At 38.4% G+C, this 26,606-nt stretch overlaps 1 protein-coding gene across 3 annotated transcripts in view; it reads right to left on the bottom strand.

Annotated features, from left to right (window-relative positions):
- The window catches only part of BRWD3 (bromodomain and WD repeat domain containing 3), a 132,691-nt gene that overhangs the window by 98,967 nt on the left and 7,118 nt on the right, over positions 1-26,606 (bottom strand). For all 3 annotated transcript variants that reach the window (XM_051827378.2, XM_051827379.2, XM_070066568.1), the window contains 2 exons: positions 18,217-18,367; positions 16,182-16,280 (listed from right to left, as the gene is read on the bottom strand). In XM_051827378.2, coding sequence (XP_051683338.1) covers positions 16,182-16,280; positions 18,217-18,367 — 250 coding nt within the window. The remainder of the gene's footprint in view (positions 1-16,181; positions 16,281-18,216; positions 18,368-26,606) is intronic.

Genomic DNA, 26,606 nt, shown 5'->3' with positions numbered 1-26,606 from the left:
TCAGGGTAGGGATTAATGTTTTAATGCACTGACCTAGCTCAGTAACTTAGAAGCAAAAGGCACTCAAGTATTTGTTTAAACTGGTCCCACCCTTCCCAAAACATCCAACCATAGCTCCTGCTCCTCCAGGGCATAAATTCTCCACTTGAAATCTAACATCCTGCTCAGTCTTATGCAGATATCCCTTAAACCTGTAAAGTTCTACCTTTCAAATTACAATTAACTCTACAATGTTAATCTCAAAGATCACATATTCATTAAGGTTTCCCCCAGTTTCTCTTCATCAGTCTCATCCCTACCTTCTATAATGCCCATTAGACTTTTAATTTCCCTTAAATGACTTAGTTTATATCCTGTGCTATAATTACTTTCTGGTATTGGTCTAAACTTCCCCATAAAGTAAATTCCTCAACAGCAAGGACTGCCCAGAGCACTGTGAGAACTACTTGAGAACTACTTTGTTTTCTATTTCTTCAAATATTTTTTTTAAAGATTTATTTTATTTATTGGAAAGAGATGGTGCAGAGGCCCAAGGACTTGGGCCATCTTCTACTGCTTTCCCAGGCCATAACAGAGAGCTGGATCAGAAGAGCAGCCAGGACTAGAACCAGCACCCATATGGGATGCCAGCGCTTCAGGCCAGGGCTTTAACCTGCTGCGCCACAGTGCCAGCCCCTCTTCAAGTTTTTTTTAAAGATTTTTTTTATTTATTTGAGAGGCAGAGTTACAGACAGACAGAGGGACAGAGAGAGGTCCTCCATCTGCTGGTTCACTCCTTAAATGGCCACAATGGCTGGAGCTGGGCTGCTCTGAAGCCAGGAGCCAGGAACTTGTTCTGGGTTTCCCATGTGGGTGCAGGGGCCCAAGCACTTGGACCATCTTCCTCTGCTTTCCCAGGCCATTATCAGGGAGCTGGATTAAAGTGGAGCATCCCAGACTCAAACCGGTGCCCATATGTAGGCAGAGACTAAACCTACTCTGCCACAGCGCTGGCCCTGAGAACTATTTTGTATACATTTGAGGTTCAAAGTATTTGCTGAATTGAACAGAACAGAACCTATTTCTAGAAAGTTAAGTAATTTGATTGTTATTCAAGCTTCCGATACCATTGAGAATATAAATCTCATAGAGTTAGTTTGAGGGGAAATGTTAATCAAATTTGCAATTCTCTTCCTAGAAGGCGCCATTCCTCATTTTCCTCTGCCTTTCTGTCTCTTATTATCTTTCCTACTATGACATGTCCTTTTTGAAGTCCTAGTGTTTGCTTCAAATTCTATCCAGGTCTCTTCTACATCCACATGTTGTCCCTGAATGATTTTTACCAATCAACGTACTACTTTCAAATCTTTATCTCTAAACTTTATCTTTCACTTTAGCACCAGTACCATATTTTCAAATACCTAATGGGCAGACAACCAAGCCCTTCTACCTGGATGTATCACAGACTGTAGTTTTCTGTACTAGTTCCCTTATCCTTCCATCACAAGTTTGCTAGGTTCCCCTCTACTCAACTTTGTCATTTACAGGATTTATTTTTTTTTACTTTTCTTTTTTATGCCACATACCTAACCAAACCACATTAATAATCCCACCTCCAAAATCTTGCGTAGATCAATCCAGTAATCTCCACTTCTACTGCTACCATCTCCATATTCATTATTTCCTGTCTATTTCTATAATAGTGACCCCTCTGATCTCCCTGTCTGCCTCCTCCTCCAATTTATACTTGAGTATACTTTATTGTGGCATAGCAGGTAAAGCCACTGCCTGCAACACCAACATCCCATGTGGGTGCTGGTTCAAGTCTTGGCTGCTCCTCTTTCAATCTAGCTCCTTACAAATGTGCCTTGAAAAGCAGTAGAAGATTGCCCATGTCCCTGGGCCCCTGAACTCACATCGGAGACCTGGATGAAGCTCCTGGCTCCTGGCTTTGGCCTGGCACAGCCATGGCATTGTGGCCATTGGGGAGTGAACCAGCAAATGGAAGATATCTTTCTCTCACTGTAACTCTGCCTTTCAAGTGAAATAAATTTTTTAAAAAGAGAAAATTCTGATCATATAATTTCCTATTCAGAAACATACAATGGTTCCTCAGTACCTACAGGATAAAAATCTAAATTAATTACATGGCATAGAGCAGGGCTTGACAAACTAAGGTCCACAGGTCAAATGCAGCCCACCATTTCTTTGTGTAAAGTTTTATTGGAAAACAGTCATACTCATTTATTTATTTACATACCATATAAAGCTGCTTTCAGACTACAACAGAGTTGAGCAACTGGAACAGGGACCAAAAGTCCTAGAAGGTCAAAAATATTTACTATCCAGGGGCCAGTAGTAGGTTAAAGCCCTGGCCTGCAGTACTAGCATCCTATATGGGTGCCAGTTCAAGTTTGGTTCTGATCCAATTCCCTGTTAATGCATCTGGGAAAGCAGTGGAGGATGGCCCAAGTCCTTGGGCTCCTACACCCAAGTGGGAGAACAAGGAAGAAGCTCCTGGCTCCTGGCTTCAGATTGGCCCAACTATAGTCATTTTTTGTAGCCATTTGGGGAGTGAACCAGCAGATGGAAGACCTCTCTCTCTCTGTCCCTACCTCTCTATGTAACTCTTCCAATAAATAAAATAAATATTTAAAAAATAAATAAAAATATTTACTATCTTGTCCTGTAGCAGGATTCCTGCACCGAGACAAGACACCAAGGCCTCTCAACAAGAAGTAGTTTTTTATTATGCCTGCACAAGGCCCAGGTGGAATTTCTTATCCAAAATCCTTAGCCCTGAACAAAGAAGAGTTTCCCTTATATATGGTTTTAGCCTCTTTGTCTCCCTTATAGGGTTACTTGCATACATTTGATTGGACATTCTAATATTGCATGGTGGCCACAGGATTGATACAATACTGTGAATGTGAATGTAGATACTGAAGATGGCTTTTTTCTTGCACACATATTGAGCCATAAGTTTTCTGACAAGGGTTAACATCACTGCTCTGTACTAACAAGCAGAACCTGATATGTTTACATATAAGCAGATAGGGACTACAGTTGAAGCATTCATAGGCAAGCAGATAGCAGCCAAATTTCATTCCCAGGACAGATGCCACCCTTTTTCTTCTTCTAACTTTGTGAAGGCCTCTACCACAACTTTAATCATGTCAGTTAGAAACAAGCTTAATTAAAAGACATAGGCCTCTGCCACAATCCTTTACAGAAAAAATTCAGATCCCTGGAATGAAGGGTATAGAAAAGTTGGGCTCCAGACTCCCTTTCTAGTCTTAATTCCCAAAATAAACACTAGGTTCCAATCATATCAAAGAGGCCATTCTCTTCTTAATAAAGTCACTACTCATTTTATAAGGGGCTATCCTTGATAGAATGGGGATACAAAGTATACTGAATAAAACGATACCATTTACCAGTTCCCACCATATTCTCTCATGTCTTATATAAAATGCATATGACAAAGTGAAAACTCTGATTCTAAACATAAATCAGAGACTGGAAATCACTTGGAAAAATGACAAAAATACTCATATGTATTATATATAGCTGGATAAAAATGGCTGATATGAGGTTCTAATATAGTAACTAAAAATACTTTTTTATATGAGACGCAGGCATTCTAAGCAACATCTTTTTATTTATTTATTTAGATTTATTTTATTTGTTTGAAAGACAGAATTAGAGAGAGAGATAGAGACAGAAACAGAGACAGAGAGAGGTCTTCTATCTCCTGGTTCATTCCTCAAATGGCTGGCCAGAGCTGAGCCAATCCTAAGCCAGGAGCCAGAAGCCTCTTCCAGGTCTCCAACATGGATGCGGAGGCCCAAGAACTTGGGCAATCTTTCACTGCTTTCCCAGGCACATTATCAGGGAGCTGGATTGAAAATGGAGCAGCTGGGACTTAAACCGGAACCCATATGGGATGCTGGTGCTGTAGGCTGGAGCTTTAACCCGCTGTACCAAAGCGCTGGCCCCAAGAAATACTTCTTATAGTTGAGCATCGGTAAGCCTAAACTTGAGTGTCACATGTCAGTTCAAAAATTTTCAGACTTTATAGCATTTCATATATTTGATTTTCATATTAGGACTGCTCAACCAGGTAAAGCCTATGCAAATGCATTCTAAAACCTGAAAAACACTAGAATATGTGACTTTTCTGGGTTCAGGCATTTCAAGTAAGGGTTATTCAACCTGTATTTAGCTTACCTAGGTAATTTTATGGAGCACCAGAATTTGGATATAATGAACCTAGGTCTGACACTTAACTTTGGACATTAAAGTACAGCCTCACTGTAGCTGCATAGTTTTTTTATGAAGATAACTCAAATACTAATTTTTTAACCTGAGACATAATTATCATCACCATCTATGATATCATATAATTACAAATTAAATTTGCATAACATTTAAAAATGTATAAAGTAATCCCATAATCATCTATCTATATATGTACATATATATACTTTAAAGATTTATTTTTATTTATTTGAAAGTCAGAGTTATAGAGAAAGAGGGAGAGATGGATAAAGATCTTCCATCTGCTGGTTCACCCCCCAAATGGTTGCAGTGGCCAGGGCTGTGCTAGGCCAAAACCGGGAGCCTGGAGCTTCTTCTGGGTCTCCCACGTGGGTGCATGGGCCCAAGCACTTGTGTTACCCTCAGCCCCTTTCCCAGGTGCATTAGCAGGGAGCTGGATCAGAAGATGAACATCTGGGACACGATTCAGCACCCGTATGGAATGACAGCATCACAGGCGATGTCTTTACCCACTACGCCACAACAGGGATCCCTTTCATAGACATCTTATTTGAGTTCATAGTAATAATATGAGACTTGGCAACTATTTACTTTGTTAATGAGGAAATATAGGCCCAAAGAAATTGTCTTGCCTAGCTTCACAATCAATAAATGACAGTAGGCTTGATCCAGGTCTTCTGATTCTAATTCAGTAGTCTTATCACTTTTCAATGCTATGTTTAATAACATTACAGTAAATATAATCTGCTATGATTCTGAAATAGGAAATAACTTTAACAGCAAAAATTTTGCATAATATCCCTCAATCTTACCTCTACTTGCAAGACACTTAATACAATCAGCAGACTGGCTTCTAGTAAATTGGGCTTTACCACAAACCTCACCAAGATACAAAAAGTATTCAGATGGCCACATCAGAGTTTAAGACCAATAGTCCATTTGTTCTCTATTTATAGTAGAAAAATGTTTACATTAAAACATTTCACAAAGGCATGGAACTTGGGTGTCAGAAAAATGTGTCTAGGCCAAAATAAAGGATTTTCAATTCCAAAGGCTAAGAACATACAGAACAGTCTTAAAATTAATAACAGTGTTATAGGCTGAACATGTGCTTATAAAAGATTTATGAGGCTATATGTTGAAAGAGAAAAAAAAAATCACCCAGGACTGAAACAGTGAATAGTGAATATCACTTAAGATAGAAAAAAAGACAAAATCAAAAAGCCCTGCATGTAGTCAGGCTTGGGAGGACAGAAAGAAAACCATCTGCAAAGTTAACAGGAAATACCGTTTTTCCAAAGATCATTCAGCAGTTATAAATTACAAGGATCCCTTCTTGAGTAATTATTGTTGTCTTACCAATGATGCACTAAGACGTACTTTGCTATTTTCATTCATTCTGGGAGGGAAGTATCCAATTTTTTTTAAATATCAAATATTTTTATGTATGTTACAGTACTTATTTCTTCCTTATGAGCTGTTACATTTCTTGTTTAATTGTATCATGTAGAAACTTCATAACAGTGTAGAAGAAAGCAAAACTAAAGAGTCTCTCACTATTCTAAAGAGAATGACTTTGATATTTCACCAGTAAAAATGACAATTACAGTAGTTATATGGAGAGACCACTGGCTAGTAAACGAAGTTCTCTTCTTGCTTCATGATAGCAGCTAATCCCTCGTTAAGCCTTGCTTTTCCCAATCCAATTTCAAAAGTGTCACCAACCCAGAAAGGAGCTTGGCTTCCTTTATACTGTTCTTAAATTTGTTTAGTATAAGCCAAATCTTACAAAGGATACACTTCTCTTATCCTCTTATTCAGAGGCCTTCCATGATTCCTGGGGCGTTTACTCCCTCATTGTGAATCAATACATCTGGCTTTGTCAGGCTACAGACTAATTTTTTGTGGTCTTTGGTTATGCTTTAACAAGGAATTTCTCTACATATACATATTATTTTGAATTAGCTGACATATTCAGCAGTTCAATACTAACAAAAGCCCCTTTCTACCCCCACTCAAAAAAATCTTCTGAAGCTAAACCAGAAAATCACTAATAGCAAGACTTTTACTGCCAAGAAAGACGAGTAACTCACTGAATACAGCTTATACCACAGGAAATAGTCTGATCAGTAGTGCCAAGATACAGGACTTAACCAAAGCCAGGAACTACTATATGTTAAGAAAGACTTCATCATTAACTCGGCACAAGTTCCAGACAAAACCAGAAGTGTACAAATTGGTGATATTATTTGATATTTTAACACAAATGACTCACATAACTGCTGAGCAATTTTATCAGTCACTTATAACATAATAGATTATACATAGTGTTCATAAAATTCTTGTCTAATTTTAAAAGCTTTAATTTTAAACTTTAAAACAAATTATATAAAAGCTGAATTTTCCAATTTTTTTAAATGGTCCTGAGAAACAAACTGAATTAATTGTTTTAGCCATAAACAAAGCTAACTTTATAAACAAAGTTGTCACACTGCATTTACTACATAGTAAAAAATAAGACTCTACTTTTTTTTTATTTATTTAGTTTTTTTGACAGGCAGAGTGGACAATGAGAGAGACAGAGAGAAAGGTCTTCCTCTGCCGTTGGTTCACCCTCCAATGGCCGCCGCGGCCGGCGCACCACACTGATCTGATGGCAGGAGCCAGGTACTTATCCTGGTCTCCCATGGGGTGCAGGGCCCAAGGACTTGGGCCATCCTCCACTGCACTCCCTGGCCACAGCAGAGAGCTGGCCTGGAAGAGGGGCAACCGGGACAGAATCCAGCGCCCCGACCGGGACTAGAACCCAGTGTGCCGGCGCCGCAAGGCGGAGGATTAGCCTAGCGAGCCGCAGCGCCGGCAACTCTACTATATTTTAAAATGTAAGCAAGTTATAAAGTACCTTGTGTCTACTAATAAGGCTTTGGAAAATAACAAATCCATCTATTTTAAAGAATAATCTCAAACCTGCTGGGCAGGCCAGTCTATGAAGGGACTAAAGGACAAATGATATTACCAAAATAATGACCTAATATCTAGTAAGAAATTTTCTTTAAATATTTATTTGAAAGGTAGAGTTACAAAGAGGGAGAGGCAGAGGCAGAGAGAGAGAAGTCTTCCATCTACTGGTTCACTCCCCAAATGGCTGCATCAGCCAGGGCTGGGCCAGACCAAAGCCAGGAGCAAGGAGCTTCTTCCAGGTCTCCCACGTGGGTGCTGGGGCCCAAACATCTGAGCCATCTCCTACTGCTTTCCTAGGTTTATTAGCAGGGAGCTGGATGGGAAATGGAGCAGCTGGGACTTGAACCAGCGCCCAGATGGGATGCTGGCACTGCAAGTGGTGGCTTAATCAGCTAAGCCACAGCGCTGTGCCCAAGAAATATTTTTAAATCTTTTAAACCAACTTCAAAGCAATAAAGCAAAGTTTTTTTATGTCTAATAAATAGTAGCTACACATCTACCTCAAATACAAGTCAGAAATGTAAGGGTGTACTGAAGTATGAAGCAGTGAGCATCGTGTTTTCAGCAAAAGCTAAGAGTGAATCCAAAATAGCACCAGGCTCAGCCAATAACTGCTGACCAAATAACAGTCTAAAGTCTTTATACACACAAGGCAGAAAGCACTATTGTTTGGCCTGCTGTTCCACTTCCAATCCACCTCTCTGCTATGGCCCGGGAAGGCAGCAGAAGATGGGCCAAGCCCTTGGGCCCCTGCACTCACATGGGAGACCCGAAGAAGCTCCTGGCTCCTGGCTTCAGATTGGCTCAACTCTGGCCGTTGCGGCCATTTGGGGAGTGAATCAGCAGATGAAGACCCCTCTTTCTCTTTCTACCTCTTCCTCTGTAACTCTGCCTCTCAAATAAATAATTTAAAAAAAAAAGACTAAAAAAAGAGAGAGAAAAAGAAACAAAATAAAGAAAAAAACAAAAAAAGACAATTGTTCACAAATTGGGCTTCTTGCACCACACCATCACTATCAAAATCATCATCTTCATATACAAAGTGTTTTTTTTTTTTTTTCCAGAAAACAAGTGACACTTTAGCAAGGCTAAAATAATCTTGGATCAGTATTTTCATAAACACATCACTTGGGCAACACCAAAAATTTTATTTGTTGTAAGTTCAATCAGAAAATACAATGTATATATGCAAACTTCTGACTGGTTAAAACATAGGAAACTGGGGCCAGCATTGTGGCATAACATGACATAATATGCAGTGCAGGCATCCCATATGGGTACAGGTTTGTGTCCCTGCTGTTCCACTATTGATCCAGCTCCCCGTTAATGTGCCTCAGAGAAGCATTGGAAGATGGCCAAAGTGCTTAGGACCACGCACCTATGTAAGAGACCTAGATGATGCTTCTGACTCCTGGCTTCCCAGCCCTAGCCATTGCAGCCATATGGGGAATGAACCAGCAGATAGAAACATGCTCTCTCTGCCTCTCTCTGCCTCTCTCATTCTCTCTCTCTCTCTGATTTACAAACAAATCAATAAATCTTCAAAAAAAATATAAAAAGCTTATGTAAAGAGGACAATAATAGACTAAAAACCACTTAACAGGACTGGCGCTATGGTGTAGTGGATAAAGCCACTGCCTGCAGTGCAGGCATACCATATGGGTGCTGCTCCACTTCCAATCCAGCTCTCTGCTATGGCCTGGGAAGGCAGTAGAAGATGGCCCAAGTCCTTGGGTCCCTGCACCCATATGGGAGACCTGGAGGAAGCTCCTGGCTCCTGGGTCCTGGCTTTGATCAGCACAGCTCAGGCCTTTCCTTCTCTCTCTGTGTAACTCTGACTCTCAAATAAATAAATAAATTAAAAAAAAAAAAAAAAACACACCTCAAAAGCGACTCATGGTTTCCCAGCTCTGGCCATTGCAGCCATATGAGGAATGAACCAGCAGATGGAAACACACGCTCTCTGCCTCACTCTCTCTCTGACTTACAAACAAATCAATAAATCTTCAAAAAATATAACAAGCTTATGTAGAGAAGATAAAAATAGACCAAAAAAAACACTCAAAAGTGACTCATGAAATTCAGTGTCAATTCTAAAATTCCCATGCCTAGTAGGGTTTTCTGCGAGAAACTAGTTAAGAATCTCTAAGAAGTTCTAACAACTAAATAAATTACTATAAATAATTCTTGAAAGAAGCCAAAAATGGAAGAAAACTGAATTTCAGTAAAATCTGAACTCTAGTCAAAGTACAAAACTATAGAATTTTTTTCATGGATTTAATGTTGTTATGGATAAAATCATCTCTCTAAAACCTTAACTATTCATACTAAAAGCTTTACAGTCTTTAAGGCTGATGACAATCCCATCCCCTAACATTTATCCACAGTGCTTAATTCTAGTAAATACTATCCAGGCTACCAATAACTCAAGTTCATTGAATGCCCTATTGCTTGGAAAATATTAAGTGAAGTATGGTGAATAAACATTACTTCCAAGTCCATTCAGATTTTCACAAAGCTCATTTAATATGTATACTAAAATTTGAAATGAAAAACATCCCAAATCTTATTGCATATCCTCTTCTAAATCATTTAACCTGATGTGGTTGTTAGAAGTGCAGACTATTTTTTCCTCCAACTAAACAAACCTGGCACTGCTTTACAGCTTTGCTTTGCTAACCATCTATACTTGTAAGGTACTGAGTTAAATGTATAGAATGAATATCAAGCCATCCTTTCAGAATACTTTGGTGTACATGGAAAGTAAAGGCTAAACGAGTGATAAGGAATAATGAGAAAAGGGGAAATGTTCACAGTAGCATTAAAAAGAAATTTTTTCATTAGATTTTATATGATGTAGATAAACCTCTATATGAAAACGTTTTCTTTTAAAGCTACTTAAAATTGTTACTCCTAATATTACTACAATATTAACTCCAGAAATGTACGTGAAATCACATAAATACATTTAACAGGGATGCTTCAATTTCCATGTAGCAGCAATTACAGCACTTCCATCCATTTAATATATAGTGATCACTCACAATGCAGCACATACAAAAGATTCTGAGTTTACATTCCAGTTGTAATTACTTGCAGGTGTGACAAGCATCCCTTGCTCCTCTCCAAATACATAACACATAAAAGTAATGACTTTAGAAGGAACCTGCTTCATGCTCAATTACATGAGTACCCAAAGATGTTAAATAGAGGTAGAAAAGCAACAAAATGCAATGCCTGACAAAAGTGTAGTTCATGGGCAAGATAGGAAGAACTACCTAAAATTAGAGAGGGAGGATGCCAAATACTCCTAGCAAAACCCCAGTCATCTCACCCAGATAAAAAGTTTAAATTAGACTACTTTCTTTCATTTTTACATTTATATATTAACAAGAGACAGATATCCCACCTCAAAGTTAATTCTGGAATTAAGTATAACTTATAGCCATACAATGGCCAGTAAGTCAAGAGTCAATCAATGCTAAATGGAAGCTTATAGCAACACGTAAATATTAATTTGGCTTTAGAATTAATACAAGCCTCCCAAGCTGTATACAGTGTAAATTATAGGCCTTCGACATAAATTATAGGACATTGCTATATGCCAATTGTATGAAAGATAAAAGGAAAAAAAAGTTTAAAAACAGTCCTATTGAATCATGCCCTTGACTCAGTTTAGTATATCAGCCTCAGACTAAGTAAAAAATCCATCCTATTGTTATTTACACGAATAATTTTATGAAAATGATTTAGAATATATTAATTAGGGGGCTGGCATTATGGCATAGCAAGTAAAACCGCTGCCTCACAATGCCAGCATCCATACGAGTGCCAGTTCATGTCTCAGATGCTCTACTTCATATCCAGCTCCCTGCTAATGGCCTGGGAAAAGCCATGGAGGATGGCCCAAGTACCTGGGCCCCTGCTACCCACATGGGAGACCTAGGAGAAGCTTCTGGCTTCAGCTTGGCACAGCCCTGGCTGTTGCGGCCACTTGGGGAGTAAACCAGCAAATGGAAGATCTCTCTCTCTCTCTCTCTCTGTCTCTGTCTCTGTCTCTCCTCTCTCTAACTCTGCCTTTCAAATAAATACATATTTTAATAAAGAAAAAAGAATACACTAGGAAAATCTCTGAAAGTTTTACCACAATAGCTCATAACTGAATTCCTCAAACAGATATAAAACAAACTTTTAAAATTTCTTCTGTACTAACAAACTATCTTAGCACAACACGTATTTGAGTTTGTGTAAAGTTTATATTCAAATTATAACTACTAAAAAGTTCCCAAATGTTAAGTATATATTAATATAATTAATATATTAATAATATATGTTATATAATCTACTATATAAGTGTGTATATATTATATATAATATATGTATGCCCTGGACGTTGTGGCCTTCTGGGGAGTGATCCAGCCAAATGAAGATCTCTATTTGTGTCTGTGACTCTAAGTTTCAAATAAGTAAACAAATTAAAAAAAAAAAAAAAACTAAGCAAAAAGTGCCAGTGCCATGGCACAGCAGATTAAACAGCTTCAGGGATGCTCACATCCCATATTGGAGTGCAGGTTCAAATCCTGGCTACTCTGCTTTGAATGCAGCCCCCTGCTAATATGCCTGGGAAGTAGTAGATGATGACTCAAGTACTTGATCCCCTTCCACCCACGTGGGAGACTCAGATATAGTTCCAGACTTCTGGTTTGGCCTGGTCCAGCCCCAGCTGTTACAGACATATGAGGAGTGAACTAATAGAGGGCAGATACTCCTCCCTCCCTCTTCCTCCCTCCCTCACTCCCCCATCCTCTCCCTCTCTCACTCTGTTTTATAAAATATATATTTTTTAAAAAATTTAAAAATGGGCAAAAAACAGATACTTCACTAAACATATACAGGTTTGTAAATATGCACATGAAAAAATATTAATTGACAGAACCCAAACCTGATAAGAATGTGGAAACACAGGGCCAGCTTTGTGGCATAACGGGTAAAGCCATCACAGGCATCCCATATTGGTGCTGGTTCAAGACCCAGCAGCTCCACTTCGGATCAAGCTCCCTGCTTATGTGTCTGGGAAAGCAGTGGAAGATGGTCCAAGTCCTTGGGCCCCTGTACACAAGTGGGAGAGTCAGAAAAAGTTCCTGGCTTTGGTCTAGCACAACCTTAGCTGTTGTAGGCACTAGGGGACTGAACCAACAGATGGACGATCACTCTCTGTCTCTCTCTCCCTTTCTCTAAGTGTGCCTTTCAAATAAATAAAATAAATCTTAAAAAAATAAAGAATGATGCTCTGCAAGTGTACATCTGTTATACCAAAGAAGTATGATGCTAAGAACATAGGCTTTTTGGAATACAAAGCAATGTAACTTAGGCCAATCACGCAACTTCTCTGGGCTTTAGGTTCTTTTGCTATAGACAGAGAGGTTTTATCTCTATGTTGCCAAGAAATGAGGGCTTCCAAACTCAAATTACTTGGAAAATATTCCCCATAAGGTGATTCTCAATGCATTTTAGAACATGAAAGGCTTTAAGAAGTACTATTTCCATTCAATTCTCCTCAGTTTATTTTTTTGAAAGGCAAAGACAGAGAGAAAGAGAAATCTTCTATCACGGGTTCACTCAACCAACTAACCACAAGAGCCAGGGCTGGGCCAAGCTGAAGCCAGGAGCCAGGAAACCATTTGGATCTCCCACATGGGTGACAGGGATCCAAGTACTTGGGCCATCATTGACTGCCTTCGCAAGTGCATTACTAGGACATTGGATTAGAAGCAGAGCAACCAGCTGCTCCCCAACACTAGCCCCAATATTTTCCCATTCACTAAAAAAAACTCATTGTTTCCCACATTTACTTGACCATGGGAGCCTTTTTCCCATGGAAATACTGTTAGTAAAGATCTTTCTAGTTCTAAGGTTCTTTGACAACACTTTTAAGATTGACCTTCATGATTACATTGGTTTAATTGACAAACTGTGGAACTGATTGATTTAAAGTAGCTGTGGAGAGCTGTGCCCCAAAAGAAAATTGCCTCAAATTAAAACTTAAAAGATTTTCATATTCATCTTGCTTACTTTCTTACTTAAATCCTCTGAGATTTTATCTGTCTATGAATTCTAATTATCAAAAACAAAGTACCACGGCTAGTAGGCACTACATGAAAATAAATCACGACTGAATTATTTCTATTCTAAGAGTTCCTCTCCAAATAATATGGCAGATTTAAAAAGAATTTCAGAAACAGATATTTGGCACAGAAGTTAAGTTGTAGCTGGGGACTCCCTCATCCCATGAGCATGCCTACTACAAGCTCCAGCTACTTTATTTCTGGTTCAAGCTTTTCACTAATCACACCCTGAGAAGCAGCAGGTGATGGCTCAAGTATTTTGGTCCCTGCCACCTATATAAGACACCTGGATTGAGCTCCAGTCCTCCCAGCTTCAGAGTGAAGTGGATGAAAACTGTCTGTCTCTTTCTCCCTCCCCATCTTGCCACCTTTGAAATAAAATAAATATATATACATATTTTAAAATTTGAGAGCATCAATAAAAGTGATATTACATTTCTTAAAAACCACTGAAAATAAGATTCAAAGCATTGTAAAGAGTATACTCTATAAAACCAGCAGAAGTCTGAGAGTATATGCTTCATTAATAGAAGGGGTGCTGTGGCATGGTGGGTAAAGCCACTGCCTGTGCTGGCATCCCATATGGATGCCAGTTCAAGTCCCTGCTCTTCCACTGCCCATCCACCTCCCTGCTAATGCACCTGGGAAAGCAGCAGAGGATGGCCCAAGTGCTTGGGCCCTGGCCCCCAACATGGGAGACAGAAAGAAGTTCCTGGATCCTGGCTTCAGATTGGCCCAGCTCTAGCCATGTGGCCATTTGGGGAGTAAACCAGAGGAAAGAAGATCTCTCTCTCTCTCTCTCTCTGTTTCTCTCTGTAACTGCCTTTCAAATAAATAAATAAATCTTTAAAAAAAACTAAAAGAAGGAGAAAAGGGGGGTAAAGGAAGAAAGAATAAAGAAAATCTGAAAATAATACTCTAAAGACTTCTCTTTAGCATTTCACATGTGAAGACTGAAGGAAGTATAAAGCACTACAAAATAATGTTGATAGCATGGCTGAAAATATTGTATCTGTGCATATAAATAAATGTAAAAGTAACAAGATAGCTCAATTCAATAAATTATGAAAAAGCTTTTAGGTAAAATGAACATTGGATAATTTGGGTGAGTTAACAAAATACCCTTAAAAGTAAAAAAAAAAAAAAGAAGTTAACAATAGCATGTTCAATTAGATCCAACTCAGTAGCCTACTCATCCAAGCAATATCCAGGCTACAGAAGAGTACCGTTGGCAATATATCCTAGTATATCCAATTTCCCCTTAATAAGCCTTATGAATTTTTTTAAAAGATTTATTTATTTATTTGAAAAGCAGAGTTACAAAGAGATAGAAAAGGAGGGAGAGACCAATAATGAAAGAGAATCTTCCATCCACTTGTTACTCCCCAAATAGCTGCAACAGCCAGGGCTGGACCAGGCCAAAGCCAGGAACCAGGAGCCAGGAGCTTCAGCCAGTCTCACATGGGTGGCAGGGGCCCAAGCACTTGAGCCATCGTCCACTGCTTTGCCAGGTGCACTAGCAGGCAGCTGGATCAGAAATGCAACAGGTGGGCCAGAAACCCTTGCTCAGGTGCTAATACAGACACTAGTGTTGCAGGCAGTGGCTTAACTAGCTGCACCACAATGCTAGCCTCAAGCCTTACAAATTTTGAATCAATGCCTTTGTCTCAATAAAATTTCCAGGGACAGGTTTTTGGTGTGGTGGTTAAGACATCATGTGGGATATCCACATCCAATATTGGTGTGCCTGATTCTAGTCCCAGCTACTCTGCTTGTGATTCAGCCTCCTGCCAATGCACACCTTGAAAGGTAGCAGATGAGACTCAAACAGTTGGGTCCCTGCTACTCACATGGGAGACCTGGATGGTGTTTCTGGGTCCTGGCCTTGTTCTGGCCATGCCCTAGCTGTTGCAGGCATTTGGGAAGTGAACAAGTAGAATGAAAATCTCTGCAACTGTCTGTTTCTCTGCCTTTCAACTAAAATGAAAATAAATAAAAATTCAAAAAAATTCTTTGTAGTGTCAATGTATTTATTTAACATCTGGGGGTAAATAAGTTTTATAAACATAGTGTCTAAAACAATATTAAAAACATTCTTATTTTTCAATTTAAAATTCATCCATTTCATATTTATGGCATATTCTGTAAGTACTAGACACTATATAAAATTACAAATGTTCTTCAGGAGAGTGAGAACATAGGGAAGCAGAGTAGCAGTTATTCAGCCAGGACCCTCATCTTGCAAATACTTTGTGAGAACTAACTTTAATACAAATAGTTTTGTTCACAGGATCTCCTTGGGACACACTACTAATTTCTCTTGAAAATGGTGTGGCCCGAGATGTCTCAAGAATAATATGAAAGCAACATGTGAGTGTCAGTAAACTAGAAACAGGAAGGGTGACTTTTTGTCTTAATAAACACACATAAAAATATATAATATCACTACAAGTCTGACAAACAGATAAAAGCAGAATGTACTTTTGTTTCCTTCTGAAAGCTATCTTTATAAATTTCCCTATAAAATCTTTGGGAAATTCAGCACATAGACATGTAAATACACAACCATATGGCTAAAAACACCTGTACTACATAAAAAAAGAAATGCTTTTACTAAGAAAAAAAGGAACAAAATAACTAAAAAGCAGTCACCTTTTTACAAAATCATGATTATATCTGCTTAATTAAATAAAATACATGAAAAATTTGGACCAACAATGAAACTTCTCAAGAATGTAAGCACTCGTTTACACTTCAAATTTAATTCTGATACCTGTTCTTGGCTTTCTAATTACATTCAGGAAGGAATGAATCAAGAATATGTTTCTCACTCACCCACATTTGGAGGTTTCACATAATTTACAGGTAGTTCTGGAGGTCTGCCTCTATGTAGAGCTGCAAAAGCAGACCCATTCCATAGTGTACTCTTACAGTCTATAAAAAGAATGAAAGTTAGTCAAAGAATAGAACAATGTTTTTATAAATTTGCCTTAGAGGTAAATTCTGATTTCACTTTCATTTTTGGTATATATTTTTAATTATTAAAACCACAGTAAAAATAATAGACATATATTTAAACATGCTATAAACTAAATTATGACTGGTAAACACCAACACTTAACATATCAGCAGGGTGCTTGGTGTCTGAATCTTATAAAACATGTCATATACTAGTCAATTTTTAAGTTTACATTCTTAATCTTTAGGCTTAGTCATGTCTATTCATATAAAACTGTATAAGCCAAGATATGACAATAGGACAAATATGAAATGGAAAATTCAGATACATTTATACTTGGGACATGCCCATGTTATAGAACATTTGCCAGTTGTGCCCATAGCAAGTAACAACAACATATATCAGATGATAAAAGACTATAAATAGTTGATGCTTTGTCTGACTTTTATGTTTACCTTTAAAAAAATTTAAGCAAATATTAGTCTTAATTATTTTGCTTTAAAACAAAAGTATTCTACTACTCTCCTGAAAGTTTCTAAGTTAACTCAATTGAAGAATTTGCTTACATTATAAAATGAGATGTTTAAAACTAGTATGTTAATAACACAAAACATAAGAAACAAAATGGTTGCTAGACCTTAAGTATTTATTACTCCAAGAGATAGTTTTTTTTCATGTTCATAAAATAGCACTTTAAATGTTTTACATATTGGGGTTCCATGTAAAACTTTGGGGAAAATCTGTAAAAAACTAAAATATAACACAGTAGAGAAAATGTTATTGAATAATCACTGATGGGCCAATATTTCTATTTAAATATTTTCTAATATAAAATGTATAAATCTAATTTTATTTATGTGTTATGAAGTATACAATATGACTTGGTTCATATTATCATGATTAATAAGGAATAAGAACATTAAAACATAATGAAAGTGTTTAAAGCATTTATACTATATTTACCAGAGCAACAATCTTTGAAATCTCTATTTCATGATTACAAAGGGGTTTTATATTTTTTTAAAAGATTTATTTATTTATTTGAAAGGCAGAGTTACAGAGAGGCAGAGGCAGAGAGACAGAGAAAGAGAAGTCTCCCGTCTGCTGGTTCACGCCCCACATGGCCACAACAACCAGAGCTGGGCCAACCTGAAGCAGGGAGCTTCTTCCAGGTCTCCCATGTGGATGCAAGGGCCCAAGCACTTAGGCCATCTTCTACTGCTTTCACAGGCCATAGCAGAAAGCTGGATTGGAAGTGGAGCAGAGGGGACTTATACCAGCACCCATATGGGATGCTGGCACCGCAGGCAGTGGCTTTACCTGCTACGCCACAGCGCTGGCCCCAGGGGTTTTATATTCTTTACCTTTGTGATAGTCACTGTTTTACACAGAAGAGCTCCTACTGATACCCCTAAATTTTGCTTACATGCTAAGAAAATAAAAACAACACTGGCAAGATAAGAAAAATGAGTATTTAGAAAAGCATGGAGAAGCAGGTATTTAGTTCAGCAGTTAAGACACCTGAATCCCACATCGGAGTTCCTGGGTTCAATTCTCAACTCCAGCTTCCTGCCAATGCAGACCCCAGGAGGCAGCAGGTGATGGCTCAAGTAATGGTATTCCAGTCACCCACATGGGAGACTTAGATTGTGTTTCTAACTTGTGGCTCCAGCCCCAGGCATTGCAGGCATTGGAAGAATGAACCAGCAGATGGGAATCCTTATACATGCATACTTTCTCTCCCTCTCCCTCCCTTTCTTCCTTCCTCTCTCTCTCTCTTAAATAAATCAATGAATAAATAAGCAAATAAATAGCTTTTTAAAAAAAGCACAGGAACATATACTCAGCCAAAAATTTAACATGTTTTCCTCTTTCCTCTGATAACATAGTTCTAAAATCTGAAAATCTTACCTTTGGCATCCCGTAACAGAGACTGCCGACCGACACCTAGTAAGGTCTGTACCCCAGGGACACTCTGAGGGATCTCCTTATCTAGTAAGGGACCAATCCGCTCGCAAATTTTAAGGAGGTAGTCTGGAGGAATGTGTGCATTGGCTGCCACCTAAAAAGCGTAAAGACAACAAAGAAAGAACTATTGTTTAAAACGATCAACCAATTTCATTAACAAACTGCTCTATCATGAAACAAACTAGAATCTTTATAATATGGAACCAAAAAATAAAATTTTAAATATTTAATACTTGAACCAAACTTAAGAAAAAATCATAGAAAATAAACATGATATAAAAACACCGAAACACCATGGCACTTACTTTTACGTGTTTTGATTAAATCATCTGCTTAGCATGAAATGAGTGTTACAAAGCAGCAAAACTAAATATGCCAAAGATCGAAACAGCACAAAGGTGATGTGTAAACTATTACTTGCTGTATTCAGTAGTGATGTTGAACTGATCAAGAATAACAGAAGATCTAGGTTCTATACAAATGACAACACCAACGAAAGGTACTGCTTGCACCAGACTCTCACCCAAATCAGCACAGAGCTAATAGTACATATTTATATAATAAAGTATAATGGTTTTTTTATAAAAGGTAGCTTATTTACAAGAATATGTCAAATTTATGACTTTAGAAATATCATGCTATACATAACAGAAATATGTATCAAAAATTCACTGTAACACAAACTTGTTTTTAAAAAGACAAATGGATGGGGCTAGTACTGTGCTATAGCAGGTAAAGCCACCACCTAAAGTGCCGGCATAGCTCTTTGCTATGGCTGGGAAAGCAGTGGGGGATGGCCCAAGTCCTCGGGCCCCTGCACCCGCTACAGAGACTTGAAAGAAGCTCCTGGCTTCGGATCAGCGCATCTCCGGCCATTGCAGCTATCTGAGGAGTGAACCACTAGATGGAAGACCTCCCTCTCTCTCTCTCTCTCTCTCTCTCTGCACCTCTGCCTCTGCCTCTCTAACTCTGCCTTTCAAATAAATAAATAAATCTTTTAAACAGAAGACAAATGGGGTGGGCATTTGGCACAGCAATTAGAACGCCACTCTGGGACACCCACATCCTATATAGGAGTACTTGAGTTCAATTTCTGGCTCTACTTCTGATTCCAGTTTCCTGCTGGTGCACACCCTGGGAGGCAATGAATAGTGACTTGAGTGCTTGGGTGCCTGTCACCAATACAGGAGATTGACTTTAGCCTGGCCCAGTCTCAGATGGTGTGGGCATCTGGGCAGTAAACCAGCAGATAAAAGATCTCTGTCAGAGGCTCTTGCTCATTTGCTCTCCCCCTTACCCGACTCTACCTTTCAAATAATAAAAAATATTTTTTAAATGCAAGTAAATTGCTGGATATGAGCCAACATATACAGATATGAATGGGACAATAAAACAACGAAACCTGTATACCATTTTTTAAAAATCCAAGCTGGCATGCACCTTGGTGCAGGTTAAGTCACAGCTTGCAATATCTGCATCACACATCAGGGTGCCAGTATGAATCCCAACTACTCTGCTTCCAGTCCAACTCCCTGAAAATGTGCTTGCAAAGCAGAGGATATTGGTACAACTACGTAAGCTCCTGACACCAATGTGGGAGACCTGGAAGGAGTTCCTGGCTCCTAGCTTTGGCATGAACCAGACCTGGATGCTGCGGCCATTTGGGGAGTCAACCAGCAGATAAAAAGTTTTATTTGAAACACAGAGTGACAGAGAGAAAGATCCTCCATCCGCAGGTTTACTCCCCAAATAGCTGCAACCGTCAGGGCTGGGCCAGGCCGAAGCCAGGATCCAGGAGCTTCATGAGTTTCCCACTTGGGCCCATGCACTTGTCTGCTGCTTCCCCAGGTATGTTAGCAGGGAGCCAGATCAGAAGTGGAGCAGCCGGGACTCGAACCAGTGCCCATATGGGATGCTGGCATTGTAAGTGGTGTTTAACCTGTTACACCACAACACCATCTCCAAAATAATCTTTAAAAAGAATAAAACTTTAAAAATCCAAGCTAATGTTCAAATCCCTGATATATTCCATAAACACCTAATTATTAAAACAGTAAATAGAGAAAATTAGGATACTAAAATATTTATATTAAAAACATCTATAATCTCTCCTTGATGTAGGTTCTTAAATCTACTTCTAGTTATAATGTCAATTTTTATAAGTGCTAGAAATAATGTCTTGACTGTTAAAGAAGAGTGTTTTTTTTCCCTCCATACTATTTGTTGAACTCTTAGTGTAGGGTTAATCTTATGAGTACAAAGTAAACTGAAAATAGATCTTTGTAAAAATTAACACTGGGAATAAGAGAGGGAGAGGGAGGAAGAAGGGTGGGAGTGCGAGAGGGGGAGAGTAGGATGGGAAGTATCACTATCTTCCTAAATTTATATATATGAAATGCATGGTTTGTATACCTTAAATAAAATTTTTAAAATGTATATTTTTGTAGCAGTTCATGGCTTCCAGCTTATCCCAGTCCTGGTCATTGCAAGTATTAATTCGGAGACTGAACCAGCAGATGGGACCTCTCTCTATATCTCTCTCTCCCTCTCTCTCAAACAAATAAAACAGTTCTTATCATCTATAGAAACTGATACCCTGATATCCTAGCTAATAATTCATACTTTCCATGTTAGGGTATTTCCCAAATATATCTAAAATATAATTAATATCCTTAAAATAAATATAGTATCTGAGTGAAAAATCAACAGTATTGCCATTAAAGTCAAGAAAAATAATACCACACAAAAGAACACTTTAATAACCCATCCCTGGTGTTCACCATGAGAGAAGAAAAGTTGTGTGTAAAAAAGTACCTGCCATAAAGCAGGACTAGGTAAATATTTGTTCAATAAATCAATGAATTAATGAATAAAAGTCAAAGTAAAGTCTAACTACAACTCAGGGTATCATAAGAATTCCTAGATTCTCAGGTTCTCCTATCAGGTACATTTGCTTTCCTTAGGAAACCCAGGTCAAAGAATTATAATCCAATATATATTCAGAATTCTGGGAGTATAAGAGATTCTAGTGTGATTATTTTATTTCCTGCCAATTATCTTTTGAAAGCGCCTGCAAAAAAAATTTCTGCAAAGAAATTTTTAATCTCCCCAAAATAACTGGAACCTAGGAAATGGTCATGAATAGCAAAGAAGAATAGCAGTAGATTATTCTAGATTCGGGTCTAGAAAGTTTAGCTTCTGGATTGGAACAAGGGATCAAGCAAACTCAACCATTTCCTCCATCTTAAGTTTTATTTTCCAAGCAAACTATATCTATAAATACAGTTCAGTAAAATACACAGGTAATATTCAAGTCAAAGCAGATGATGATCAACCTACAAAACAAGGGCAGGCACTTAGCCTAGTGGTTAAGATACCAGTTGAGATGCTCACATCCACATCAGAGAACTTGGGTTTCAGAGTTGGCTTCAGCTCCTGACTCCTGTCTCCTGCTAATGAATACAGTGGAAGGAAGCAGTGATGGGCCAAGTAATTGAGTTCCTGTCACTCACTGGGAGATCTAGATTGAGTTCCCAGCCCTAGGCCTCAGATCATCCCAGTCCTGGATATTGCAAGTATTTGGGGACTGAACCAGCAGATGGGAACCACCCGCCAGCCTCTCAAATAATTAAATAAATAAAACATTTCTTACTATCTATAAAAACTGATATCCTGAAATCTTAGTTTATAATTAATACTTTATATATTAAGGTATTTCCTAAAAATACCTACATAGAGATATAATTAGTACCCTTAAAAATATAGTATCTCAATGAAAAAAATATTTCATATTAAGTACAAAAGCTATACCTTTTTGTCCCAATACTGTCTTAGACAAGGAGGTCTTCTGATATTAGGAATTACTTTTCATCAAATAAATGCTGTTATCAGGCACTTTACATATGTAGAGTTGTAGGTGATATTTTTACTTGCAATCTTCTTTTCACTCCCTGACCAACTTAAGAATTATTCATTTGTTATATAGTCTTCACTAAATACTATTGAAACGCAATATATATGGCAATATGTATTCCAGAAAATGGGAGTTCTCTAATTAGAACTTTTAGAATTAACTTTTTAGAGAAAACGTGTCAGAATTATAGTTAAAACACACTCAGGGCAGGCATTTGGCACAGTGGGGAAAATGCCTGGCTCTGCTTCCAATTCCAGCTTTCTGCCAGTGAGTACCCTGGGATGCAGCAGGTGATGTCCAGCCTTGGCTGTTGCAAGCATTTGGGAATAAATAAGTAGAGAGAAGCTTTCTCTCTCTCCCTCTCACTCTGGCTCTGGCTCTTTAAAAGTTTTAAACTCACATCTTAAGTCCCCTGCCTACTTCATTTTTATAAAACAATGAAGTTAGATTTTCAGCTAATTATATAACATTTTAAAATTAATTCCTCAGGGGCGGGCCAGTGTGGTACAGCAGACTGAGTCTCACTTGAGACAGTAGCATTCCCTATTGGAATGCCAGTTCCAGTTCAGAACATTCTACTTCTGGTCTAGCTCCCTGTTAGTGTACCTAGGAAAGCATCAAACAGCCCAAGTGTTTGTGCCCCTGGGACACCAGATGGAGTTGTGGACTCCAAGCTTCAGTATTATGAAACAAAGAATGGAAGATATCTGTCTCTGTCTCTTCCTTTATCTTTCTTTCTCCCCCTACCTCCTCATTCCCTATCCCCCTTCCACCTCTGTCACTGCCTTTCAAATAAATAAGTGAAGCTTTTTAATAATCAATTTCTCCTTAAAAATTCAAAAACACATGACTAACAGTTATGAATAAGTATGTACACTCAGCAACTAAAACAAGGTTTAATTTATTTTAAATTTTTCCCTTGAAGATCTGCATGATAAACTGGTAAATAAATTTCACAAGTTTGATTTTCACCCTATATAGTAGAAAATTACTGAATTTATAAGCAGTCCATTTTATCAATTTCCTCTAAAATGAATAAAAATTTGACTATGACTAGAGAAACATATATCGGACCAAAATAACAGCAATTAAAATCTTTTGAGCTTAAACATGTTAACTTATCCTTTAAACATTAACAGGCTTCCAGATTATGGTCTATCAGTGATGTAATTCTTACAATAAAATTTCTTCTAAAAGAATCTTTAGGTTTTATACGTGGTATTAGTGTTTACTTGAGTCCATTTGCTTTTGATTAAACCTGGAATTTTGGGAGGCTGGCATTGTGGTACAGTAGGTTAAGCTGCCACCTGCAATGGGGGCATCCCATATGAGCACCAGTTCATATACTGGTTGCTCTACTTCTGATCCAGCTCCCTTGTAATGTGCCTGGCAAAGCAGAAGATGGCCCAAATACTTGGGCCCCTGCCACCCATATGGAGACCCAGACGGAGTTCCAGGCTCCTAGCTTTGGCTTGGCCCGGCTACAGCCGTTGAGGCCATCAGAAGCATGAACCAGTGGAAAGATCTCTTTCTGCCTCTGTCATTCTGCTTTTCAAATCAATAAAAAAAATTTTAAAAATAAACAATGACAACAACAAATCTTAACAATAATAAATCACTAACAGTTTTACTGTTCCTGCTTTTGAAAGAAAAATGCTGGAATTTTTTAAAGGTGATCTTTCAAGGCACAAGAACCCTCATCTATGCTGAGTTGTTATGTTTAAGTTTTAAAAATATTTTACATTAAAACTATGTATAAAAACTGGGACTGGCGTTGTGGCGTAGCAAGTAAATCTACTGCCTATAGTGCCAGCATCCCATATGGCGCTGGTTCAAGTCCCTGCTGCTCTACTTCTAATCCAGCTCTCTGCTATGGCCTGGGAAAGCAGTAGAAGATGGCCCAAGTCCTTGGGCCCCTGCACCCACGTGGGAGACCCAGAGGAAGCTCCTGGCTCCTGGCTCCTGGCTACAGATTGGCACAGCTCTGGCCATTGCAGCCAGTCAGGGAGTGAACCAGCAGATGAAAGACTTCTTTCTCTGCCTCTCCTTCTCTCTGTGTAACTCTGACTTTCAAATAAATGAATAATCTTTAAAAAAGTATGTACAAATATAATATACAATAAAAGCCATTGAAAAATTATAATTAACACAACAGCTATAAAGCAATGAAAACCATAAATAAATCTAAATAATTTGAAAGAAATTAAATGAACCTTAGATTACAAACCTGCTTGATAGGAAGATTGACCTAAAGAGCAAATCACAACTTAATTACCACACTTCCGATTATTATGACAACTGAGAAGACTAAAGAACTAACTGAGATGATCCTACTCATCATAATTAGTTAAAAGGAATCCAGCCAGACACTGAATACAATGCAAAAACTGGATAATCTCAGGAGGTCAGGCTTGTACCAAGAGCTAGATTTTTTTAAAAACTGATTTTCAGACAGCAATGAAAATGTTTTTACCCTGGCTTTTAGAAATAATATGGCTGGACAAGTAACTTTAAAAAATATATACACAAGAAGGAATTTTGTGTGTGTGTGTTTGTGTGTGTGTGTGTAATTGCTTTCTAAATAAAGCCAGGTTCTAGAGTTAAAATACATAATCAAACTAGGATCATATGCTGAAGTGAAAACATTTTGTCTGGGATTTTTAATTTTGGGGGGAGGAGAATGGAAGAGGCTCTTACAAAAGTCTGTCACATAATCTTTTGATCTTTGTGAACAGAAAACAAAATAGATTTTGAAAAATACAAGGCTTTAACTATATCAATATAAATGCAGCACAGAGATAAGCATGGGACTTTGAAGTCTGAGAGCATGGATTATTCCAGCTCTAAAATTTACTAGCTGTTACTCTTTTCTGGCAATGTGATACAGCACAAAGATTTAGATTTGAATCTTTCCAGCATTGCTAGCTCCTATTTACGCGACCTTGGACAAAGTTACTTAGCCTCTCTGAGCCTGAGCGTCCCCATTTGGGAATAACGGTAACTATCAAATAATTTGGTTAAAGCAAAACCAAAGTCATTCACACATATATTCATTCATTCAGACGTTTAAAGTAGGGGGATGCAATGGAAGGAAGATTAAATTGCTACCCCTAGGGGAACCCACAATCCCAGTGGAAGACACAAACTAGTAAACAGAAACAAATCACAGCCGCCAACTGCCTGGAGGTTAGTACGGTGAGCTAAGGAAGCAAAGAAGTACAGTACCTACTTTTGCCTGCAGGTAAAGGTTCATGTCCAGTTTCACACTTGAAGGATAAATGAAAGTTCACAAGACAAAAGGGACTGAGAGTATACCGGACAAAGAGAAAGGCACCCCCACCCAGAAAAACACTTCCCACAGTGATTAGTATCTTCTCAATGTTTAAGTGTTCTCCCTGAAAGATGTTAAAAAGAAAAAAATTAAAACTATCTATAGTCTCATGCAATTTTGAAAGGAAAAACCACAAATGCTTGTACAAAAAAAGACTGGAATAAAATACCAAAAAAAATTAACAGTACTTTCCTTTTGATGCTTTTCAGTAAAATATAAGTGTCTACAATAGTTTGGCACTGTAACTTTTAAGTGCTGAGTTTTAAAGTTTCCTTAAAGGAGAGGGGTAAAGGAAACTGACCAGGCAGGCCTTTGTCTAGTCATATCACTGGTTACCAGGGGCGCTACAAAGCCTCAGGACTTCCTATCACTTTCCTTTGAAAATGTTAATCATTATTCATAGCACTTCTTTTTCTTCATATTAGCTCTAAGATTTCTCAGGAAAGAGACAGCCACAGCAAACCCTCCCAAAGCTCAAGTATTCTCTAGGTCACACAACTTCAAGAAAGCACTAAATGTACGATAACCCTCAGGGCAGATTAAATCAATACAAGGACAGAGGACCCACCCACATTCTAAAAGTTGCTCAGTAGGGAAAAATTCACTAAAAAAAACTCAGCTAAGCCTTAAAAACATGTGTCACAAAATGCTTCCAACAAAAGTTAAGAAAATTAAATAATTGAGGGCCATCACGATAGATATTGAAGGGAATAAGAAAATTTAAGGTAACCTATTTAAATATAAGAAAACAATTTTCAATAACATATAGAAAATAAAATTCAGGATAAGATCAATCAGAAAAGTTAAGAATTCCTGCAGGGGCCGGTGCTGTGGCACAGCAGATTAAAGCCCTGGCCTGAAGCGCCGGCATTCCATATGGGCGCCAGTTCTAGTCTCGGTCTAGTCTCGGCTGCTCCTCTTCTGATGCAGCTCTCTGATGCAGCTCTCTGATGTGGCCTGGGAAGGCAGTAGAAGATGGCCCAAGTCCTTGGGCCCCTGCACCCGCGCGGGAGACCCGGAGGAAGCTCCTGGCTCCTGCCTTTGGATCAGCGCAGCTCTGCGGCCATCTGGGGAGTGAACCAGGGGATG

This window comes from Oryctolagus cuniculus, chromosome X (genome assembly GCF_964237555.1).
Source record: "Oryctolagus cuniculus chromosome X, mOryCun1.1, whole genome shotgun sequence".
Classification (NCBI taxonomy): domain Eukaryota; kingdom Metazoa; phylum Chordata; class Mammalia; order Lagomorpha; family Leporidae; genus Oryctolagus; species Oryctolagus cuniculus.
The sequence above is the reverse complement of the archived record's forward strand: the minus strand, read 5'-3'. Positions and strand labels throughout refer to the sequence as shown.